At 40.5% G+C, this 9,769-nt stretch overlaps 1 protein-coding gene across 1 annotated transcript; it reads right to left on the bottom strand.

Moving 5' to 3' along the window:
- Positions 1-258: 258 nt before the first annotated feature.
- SLCO1C1 (solute carrier organic anion transporter family, member 1C1) lies at positions 259-9,665 on the bottom strand (the record flags this gene model as incomplete). The annotated part of the gene is made up of 8 exons (XM_010133652.1): positions 9,537-9,665; positions 6,145-6,286; positions 5,427-5,559; positions 4,694-4,815; positions 3,635-3,781; positions 2,391-2,489; positions 1,268-1,513; positions 259-423 (listed from the first exon to the last, which is right to left on the bottom strand). Coding segments are annotated over exons 1-8 (1,183 nt in total), but the record flags the coding sequence as incomplete, so codon positions are not given.
- Positions 9,666-9,769: the final 104 nt, after the last annotated feature.

Raw genomic sequence — 9,769 nt, 5'->3', positions numbered from 1 at the left:
GTTGTGCTGTACTTACATTATTTTTCATATTTCTAGTAAAATAGGAAGTAAGGCATCAAACCATGCAATCTTTTGCAGTAACTCTTGCATACAAAACCCAGAGCTAGCTAGTGCTGGGCCAGAAATGAAATATCTTACCCTCTATGAGCTACTACTTAAAGCCAGACTGAGAGGGAGAAGAAATAATGTATCCTAAGAAAATCCAATCTCCCCTAAAATGTCTATTTTTAAGATATCAAGAAGCAGACATAGCATTACCTATAACAAAATTTGTTTTTGAAGATGTTTGCCCATACTGTTGTTCAATGTACTTTGGCTTGTATGTCACCATGCCAATTAAAGAATTGAACTGAATGATACTTGCACACAAATACAGAATGTAAACTGGATTCCCAAAGAGGTTCTTCAGTGATGGCAAGAAGTCTGCAAGACAAAACGGCAGAAATGACAACCAGGCCAGAGAGAAAACAGCTGTTTTGAATAATGCTTTGCAACATGTTTGCACCTTCCAAAGAAGGACTGCAGAACAGTTCAGAAGGAATCCATGAAATTCCATGTGTTCCTAGGAGCTCCCCAGTTCCTGGATGGGGGAACAGTGGATCAGAATACTAAGCACCAATTTCCCAGAAGAGATATAATGTTTTGTATATCTTCTTTTGATCATAAACCAGGACTGGTTTGGTTTCCGTGGGCCCTCAACAGCCACAGCATCTTTTAGTTTAATTTGGGGCAGGGAGTCCTCAGCATGGTTGACAGTAAGCACAGACATATTGAGTTACAGATTCAAGCACTGAGGGAAAATGCTTTTGGCAAAGCAGGGCCAGGGAAAGCCAACTGTGGAAAACAGCTTTTGTCTAAACCCAGATAGCCTCCTAAAATAGTGTATCTATCTAGTCTGTTCCCATCCTTACGTTGATCAGATATTTTTTGTGTTTTTCTAATGAATGACCTTAAAGAAAAAGGTTTAGCAAAAACCCAGATTTTTTTGACCCCCGCCTCTGCAATGTTCACTATTTGTGAATGAAACATATTTGCAGAGTTCCATATTTACTGTGCTGCCAACATAATGTTACAAACTTCAGCTGGAGAAATTCTGCATGCAAGAGTAGGCCCAGGGAACACGGAAAAGACCCTTTTCTGACACCTGGGAGAAAACAGTAATTCTAAGGCCATTAAAATACGGACTTAGACAGTATAATGATGTTTTCAAGTATAAAAGCTAGTGAGAGAAAGATTCAACTTCAGGAAAGAAACTCTAATGACTTGCCTTTTGCCATTTCAGCTATCTTCACTTGTTGCTGGTAAGATTTGTGTGGGTCCTTGTTATCCTCAGTGATGAACTTTGACTGCTCAGAAGAGGTGCTGGAATCCTTTCTGCTCTCCGGTTTCGGGAGGCGCTTTGGCAGGAACCAGAAGGGGATGCCAGCCAGAACACTAATCACACCTGCTATTAAGTAGCCCAGCCACCAGGCTCCCACCCACTGCACATCCTTGTGAGTTATCGTTACACTGCCTGGAGCAAGTCAAAAAAAGGAGCAACAAATAAACGCTCTTTGGGAATGTTCATTGGTAAGAGGGAAGAGGTTTTTGCAGGGACTTTCTCCAGAGGGGTCCACCCCCACCTTGCCAGGTTGAGCTGCAGCACTTTGTGTCTCTGTTGGTGTTGATGGAGGAATTGTGGGGAGGCAATAAGATCTTGCTGAATCCTGTGACACAGCAGCAGCCTTTCCCCGACACCACAGGATCCCCAGTTGTGCTGTGCCACTCACACATCCCCAGCGGGGCCTCCAGAGGGGCCCAGGACGTGGAGTAGTCCAGGAGGTCATGCCCTTGCTCCCAGCCAGGCTGTTGAGCACAAAGTGCCAGGCAAAAATGGCACGGGAGATGTTTTCTCGGGAGGAAGGCAATCAGGAGCCCTGATGCTCATTGCAAGACTATTCCTCTGGCCAATGACAGCGTACCACAAAATGCATGCACACAGCTTTCAGCATGATCTTGAGCCTCAGTCTTGTCTCTTCCTGCTACCAGCTGTCCCAGCTGCCTTACCAGGGCATCTCCTGGGGGGAACAGCAGGATCTTGAGCCTCAGTCTTGTCTCTTCCTGCTACCAGCTGTCCCAGCTGCCTTACCAGGGCATCTCCTGGGGGGAACCAACCACAACTCTGCTGGAACCGAGGAAAGGTCAGGCTTCCTACTTGCCTCCATACCCGTCCTTCTTGCTAGTCTTTGCTGCATGGGGCATGGCGTTGCTGTCATCCTTTTCACTTCATAAACTACCTGCTCTACCCCCTGCTAGCCTCTTATGCCTAGAAGATAACTAGTTAGTTCTTGGCCTAAAACAGGCATTTTGGAGCCTGACTGAATTTTTAAACCCCGAGTTTTCTGACTTACCCAGATCTACAAAGCCAATGTCAACATAAAGTTTGGCACACAGGGATCCTAGGAGAAAGCCAAATATTGGCCCTATAATTGCAACTGTCTGTACGCATCCTGCAATAGAAAAAAGGGGACTGTTATGCTCCTTAGTTAAAAAGAACACTGGTTCCTGCTGCACCTAACAGCAAAGTATGACATGTGATGTGTAACAAGCGATGCGGTCTTAAAATACTGACACAGCCTTTGCTCTCTCGTACATTAGATAGATAGTCAAGTTAGAATATTTCAAGAAGAGCCAACAATAACATTTCCCCTGCTACACTTCAACTTTTTTTTATTATCATCCAATTAAAGAATGAAATTCAGCACAAAGAAAAAAAAAAAGAAAAAAAAATTACCTGAACTCAATAACAGCATTGATCTATAATTACTAGAAATTCTTTTGCTGCCTAGTTTAAAGTAATTGGAAAGTAAAGATAAATTAACTGATCACTTTAAGTTGTCATGGGCTGTGAAAAATAGGCTGAAAAATCGATTTGCTTTGGTAGCCAATATTAACATATTTCAATATGCCCTCAGTCAAATTTCTGTGTATTTTGAATTTTCAGAGCTGATCTGGAGATCTGGGATGAGTGATTCTTGTACAGAGAGAACCTGAATTTTTGCCTTTTGCCAGGCTGGAAAACTGTCAAGAGAAAATGCTGATAGGGAAGGATTTTTTGTTAACATTTCAGGTGAACGTGCAGAGGCCTTCAAACAACGAACACAAGAAAACAGTGATCCAGCTTTTCAAACACTCAGCTCTATTGTTTATAATTCTACCTGTATCTGGAGGAAATGTTTTGAGTGTCTGCTGCAATTCTATTTTAAGTAAGTACTTAAAAGAGTACATGATTTTTATCACTTTCCAGAGAACTGAATGTGCACAGAGGCTCAGCAGTCCACATTCAGAAGAATTAGGAAGATTAGCAACAGGAACCTAAGGTCAAATTCTGTGCTAGTATAATTAAAGGGTGAACTTGGTCCATTGAGTGTACACGACTGTTAAAAAAAACTTTAATATTTGAAATTATGAAAAAAAAAACCCCAAAACAACCAACCAAAAAAAAAAACCCAAACCAAACCACAAAAAAAAAACCAACCAACCCAAAAAACAAACCAACCAGGGCAAGTTAATTCAATAACACTCATTCCACTATTCAGAATGACTCACTTTCCTCTGGGGAAAAATCCCTCAGGAGAAAAAAAAATTGTTTTACCAATGTATAAGGCAGCATTCTCTTCAATGGCATAATCATCAATGTATGTAATTCCCAGCGGCTGGATGGGAGTTTCACCTATTCCTCGCAAAAGATTTCCCAGTAAAACATATATCCACATGGAAGATCCTGCTTCTTTTTCACATCCTGGGAACATCACAAGAGAGACAATAATGATGTGTTTTTCGTAAGTGTTTGACACTGAATGCACAGGACTTCTAAAATACTTCTAGTATGGGAAAACCAATATGAAAACTGTGAAAAATGTTTTGTGGGATGTGGGGATGGCAATTTGAATGCTCTCAGTTTGAGGAAGACACACATTTGGCATGAACTGATTTGGTCAAAGATATTAGAATTTGGCTGGTTTTATAAACGTGTTGCCACATCTGATTTTAGAAACTTTTTCCACTTCCTTCTGACCAAAACTGGGATCTCCTAAGGGAAAGATTTGGGAAACGTTGATGATAATGAGCACTACCAGCCTATTCCACAGGTATGAGGATGCAAACATACACATTTTTTGTGACATACAGAGGGTTTGATTTGCTCATCCATAGCTTACTCATGCCTGGGCATCAGGGATGAAAACTCTTTGCCCACAAAGAGCTCAGCACGACCAGAGAGGAAACAGATTTGTGGTGCACAAAACAGGGTTATTGAGCAGGGAGAGAAACAAGAAGAGGGGTCTGCAGGCTGGGAGACCCAAGTGGCTGATTCCAGTGGGCCGAGGATCTAAAGACACAATTCCCAGCATAGGGAAGACCATGATTTTCCAAGGATCCTGTGGGTTTCTGCAAGGCGCAAAGCTGCAGAGAGTTGCTGGAGGAGACAGCAAGATAAGGAAAGGCTGCGGCCTGAAAAAAACCCTTGTCAGTGGGCTGTTACATATTTATTTTTAATAAATTTGCCTCAGCCAGTAGATCTGGCTTTTCTATGGGAAAGATTAATCAGATTCCCATTTATTGTTTTTTGCATTTTAATTAATAAACTATTGGTTGAGATTTTTTTCTGTATTTTAGTGTTTATATCACAATATTTAACAGAGATCATTCTCACCTGCATTTATTTTTGCTTGAGATTTTTCCAAGGCTGAGAGTGAAGTCTGACTTTTATCCTGCAGACATGGATTGACGCTAACAGTCGAATTGATGGTGGAAGAGAATCTTTCATAGCGATATCTGTTTATAAACCAAAGTTGTTTTTTACTGTCCCAACTTACAAGAAAGAGCAAACAGATCTGTTACAACCATGGAAGACAGGCTCATAGCACTTAAATGCAAATTTCATCTATGTCCAGTGTTGCCTGTGATGGCTTGCAGGAGGTAAATGGAACTCAGTTTATAACGTGGTAGTACATGAAAATCGTCCCTTCTGTTCTCTTTGTGTCACAGTGATGCATTTCAATTTAACAGGCACTTTGCTCTGCTGCGATGCATGAATCCATATTAAGAGATTATTAGACAGTGAGTATATCCTCTGGCTTGTGTTTGATTCTCAGATTGTCTCCCTGCCTTCAGTCATCATCACCAAAGCTTCAACAATTCTTAAGCTGTCAAAACATGCTGACCAAGTTCACAGACTATTAAAATGGTAAGTTGATTACAACAATCGCATGTATGTTAATTTATTTGCTCTAGAGTAGTAAGTCTTTTCACAAAAAATGTTGAATAACCACATCCACATACGTTTTTTTCTATGGGCATCTTCACAATAAATTCCTAAATGTTTTAGCGAGCTAACACTCAAGGTGCACAGTCCAGTTGGTAAATACCAATCACTTTGCACTTACCGTCCCATGAAGAATTGGGGCATCGCAATTAGGAATGTTCCAGCTGACATAATTAAGCAGCCTGCTCCAATTATTCTTGGCCTGTGAAGCTTCGCTCCAAAGTAGCTTACAAGAATTATGATTAGGAGGTTCCCTTTGAGAGTGCAAAAGGAAAACTGAGTTTTACAGCTTGTTGATAAGAGATTCCCTAAAACAATGATTCCTAGAGTGTGGTGTAGGCAGCTGCTTCAGGGGGAGAGGGCTGATGGTGTGGGGTTGGTATTTCTTCCTCTTTCCAGGCAATCTTACAGAAGGCCAATGCCTTCTGTGATAAGAAAACCATAAACTTTTGGATAAGGGTCTGGAAAAGAGGAGAAGGACTGTGCCAGCTGAAGAGAATAAATAGCCACGAAAGCAGAAGAAGAGAGAATCAAACCGAGCTTACACATTTAGGCTAATAAAATTTCTTTCCCATGAATACCACAGTCCACTGTGGTAAGTCCACGAGATAAATTCAGTAATCTGAAATTGTAAGAGGCAATATCATGCTGGAAACCTTAGTGCAAGAGGAAAGGGGATGGATTGGAGAATGAACATAGATTACTGACAGTTATGCTGATTTTTGCTAGGTGAATCTTGTTTAGTTCTAATGGTTCAAGGAGATTCATACAATCATTTTTCACAACAAATTGCATCACTTTTTTTCCGGAAAACAAAAATGGGTTTCTATAGCACATACCAATTTCAAAACTGCCATCAATAACGCCAACCAAAGAGGATGGGATATCAAATCTTCTTTCTATTTGTGTGATAGTACTTTTTAGATAACTTCCTGACAGTGCTTTAGCAAAATAAACAAAAGACAACGCACCAAGAAATATCTGTGAAAGAAATTGACAGTGATTAAAATCAGGCAGTACAGAAGACTTTACTTCTTTATGAATTATTTTAGAAGTATTTTTACATTGCCACATCTACTATTCCCAGACAACCAAGTTAATATTTCTCCTACCTTTTATAACATGTTAGATTGCAGATTTGCCCATTGGTTAGGTGCAATAACGATATAAATTGGTCTTGCTATCAACCACTGCTAATTTCAGGTACATGCCAAAGCTTCTGGTGCTTTGAAGGACAGAGATGCATATACATTGCCTTCCTGATATAAGGAAGGGGTATCTTACACAACAACAATAAGGGTAAATGTGAAGTGTGGCTTGGTGGGGAGGTGAGATATTTGGGCATTTTTTAATACAGGCTTTTCAATAGGTTGGATTTTAGAGTCCTGTTCTGGTAAGTTGTTCCTACCGAATCCCAGGGTGGCCAGGAGGGACAAGTCTCTGCCTCCTGTTACATGGCTTCATGAGTCGAACGGTGACCTGCCAGGCAATTCTCTTGTAGGATTGTCCTTTCCCCACCAGACCTCTTATAAGCTGTAATACACACATTTTCTTTTGCACACTGCATTCTGCTGGGGGATAAACTTCTCCCATCCTTCTGCTTTGCAGAGGCAGTTATTTTCTCTTAGTTATCGCTGTATCTTTTTTAGTGTGTTAGTCTGAATTAGAAGTGGTCTCTGAAAATGAAACTCCCATCCCCTTCACTGCACTTTGGTACATACTGCAAATGTGCAGAATGAATCACTTTAACAGAATTTTAGACTGGAGGATGTACTCCAGAAGTGCGTTACATTAACTTCACAAGCCAGGGGCTCTTCAGTCTCTGGGAAAAGACCAGAGCTGGTCTGTAATAATTCCCCATCCTGAAATGCATACAGCGGGAGTGCACAGTCCTTTGCACCAACTGTTTCGTTCCTGCAGAACTACTGCCTTACTGAGCTCCAGAGATAGTCAGACACCGTGCGTTGGTCATGGAAAACCACAACATCATTGCTTTCTACCTTCAGATACATGTCGTGTTGACGGAATATATAGGGATGCTCTTTATAAAAGTTGTTAAACACACAACCCCAAAACCTAAACCAGAAAGTAAAAGACATGGCAATATTTCATATGAAGAGAGATCTAGACCTTTGTCTTTAGGCCATCTCCCTGAGCAATTTCGGTAAGCAGGTGCTCCGAGGCAATGTACTCACCTCTATTGCTACACTCCTCACAACAGCTGATTTGACAAAGCATATTGGCAGTAACACTGGCATCACTGTTGAATGCAAATTCTTTTGTTAAGGTTCAAATACGTCTCTGTGTCACATTCAACACACTTTATCCAGTGCTGGTTATTCCTTCTTCAGAAAGAAGGAATTTCCCAGAGTGAGGACTCTCGAACAATATTCTAGTAAAATTATTGCCATAATATTTTACATTTTCTGTGTGGTTTCACCCTTGAAATTCTAAGTAGCAATGTGAAAGCAAATACGTTTTTTCACAGGAAAATCATATAGGTCAAAATAAGACTTTAAAAGCTTCTGTCTCTCTTTGGCACAATTTTTTTGTGCTGTGTTTGCAAGTGTCCCAGGAGGAGATGGAGACTGTATGCAGCAGTGGAAAAATCCTCCTGATTTAGAGCTGGGACAGAAGGGTGCACATGATTTCACATTCTTCTGTGGTTTTCAGTGACTGTAAACGAATATTTCACCACATCTTTCTGGTTAATAAAGGCAATTTTAACACATGGGAAGGATGAAAATTGGTAAAAACAGCTTGTGAAATCTGCGTTTTTGGTTTTTTGGTAACACGTTAGGCAAATAAAGATCTGCAGCAGACTCTTTTGCGACTTAGAAATATCTTTAATGATTTCATAATGACTCAAGACATAACCAGAACTAAAAAAGAGTCAGTTCATCAAAGAGGTTTTCTAAGTCCTTATTGGAACAGGTTAATTATACCAGTTTGGATTCCCAGAAGATAAAACTTTTTTACACAGAAAGAAACTGAGCTGAAATATTATTGCTTTTCTATTTTTGGAGCTAAGAAGCTGATTCCTGACTGGCTAATCTGTGATTGAGGGTTTATTCAGTGAGGGAATTAGATTATTGTTTCAGAAAATGGAGTAACTATGATAGAATTACTTCTATGCTACAAGTTCAATTAATACAACTCATCTTGGCCCAGAATCCTGGGCCTTTACGGAATCGGACAAAATCGAGGAGAATATTCAGGAATCAAAATATTTTTATGGCAGTCATCAGAATCAATTAATCCCGCAATATCTTAACTGCTTTGCATAATTTATAGGCTTAGGCCAACTATTGCTGAAGTCACGGACCGTACTGGGAGCTGGATTAGTAAGCAAAAGTAGATATCTGTCCATGTGTGAAAAGAACAGAAACAGGCTGTGCAAAATGAAAAGACCTGAGCAAGGCCGAAGAGCTGTTTTCTGTACAACTCAAATAATTTCATCTCACCTCACTGTTACATGGTGATTTAGATAGACCTCACCCAAGAGGGTTTCGGCATTTTGCAGCCTGGCTTTGGAAAGCAAGTAGAGACAACAGGCAAAGCATCATGCTGCTCCCTGTACCCCAGTGTCCCAAACAGGGAAGAATGCTTCTCCAAGGTGCAGCTGTCCTACCGTTAAGTAGGTGCAGCCACATTATGAGGTTTAAAGCAGGGAGCTTCCATCGCCTCGAGGAAGTGCTTCTCATGGGTGGGATAAATGCACACACAGCAGTGATGCTTCTGCAGTTTTGTTTCAAAGGCAGCTCATGCAGAGTTCTCTCAAACAGGAAATATTACAACAATGCTTCCATAATACAGTACTCAAAACATGTGGACTGTAATACAAATATTATTTTCCAGAGCCCGGAAGACTACCATGGCTACAGTCTTTAAAAAGCAATCTGTTCTAATGGCTGCCTGTGGTGCCCGTCTGCCAATGCTCCATCCTTAACTTCGGCAAAATAGGGTGGTGCGATACAGAGGATACAGTGACCATTCAGAATGACCCTTGAAGATTTCATAACACACAAGCCTCAACCAACATGTAATATATGAACATTGCCAAATGTTAGACAAATACAGATTTGAAGTAGGCTTTTTTTATGACTTAGAACTATCTTCAATAATTTCATACTGCCTCAGCAAGACATAATCAGAACTGAAAAAGGGATAGTTCACCAAAAAAAGAAGTTTTCTAAGTCCTTACTGGAATATTCAAAAACTCTTACTCTACCTTTATACCTCCACAACACGACTGTTTTTCCTTGGATGCAGAAGATTCGGATTTGAATGAAGATCGGTCAACAGGCAGGATTGTGGTGTTTGAGAAAAACTGAGAATTTTCTTTTGATGAAATCTCCATGATGATATCCCCTGCCTCTAAACCAGAAAACATGGAGAACATTTTAAAAGGGCATCCTATTAGCTCAGCCTCAAAATCTCATCACGTGACAACACCCTGCTGTA

The sequence above is a fragment of the Buceros rhinoceros genome, unplaced genomic scaffold, assembly GCF_000710305.1.
Source record: "Buceros rhinoceros silvestris isolate BGI_N320 unplaced genomic scaffold, ASM71030v1 scaffold5603, whole genome shotgun sequence".
NCBI classification, from domain to species: domain Eukaryota; kingdom Metazoa; phylum Chordata; class Aves; order Bucerotiformes; family Bucerotidae; genus Buceros; species Buceros rhinoceros.
The sequence above is the reverse complement of the archived record's forward strand: the minus strand, read 5'-3'. Positions and strand labels throughout refer to the sequence as shown.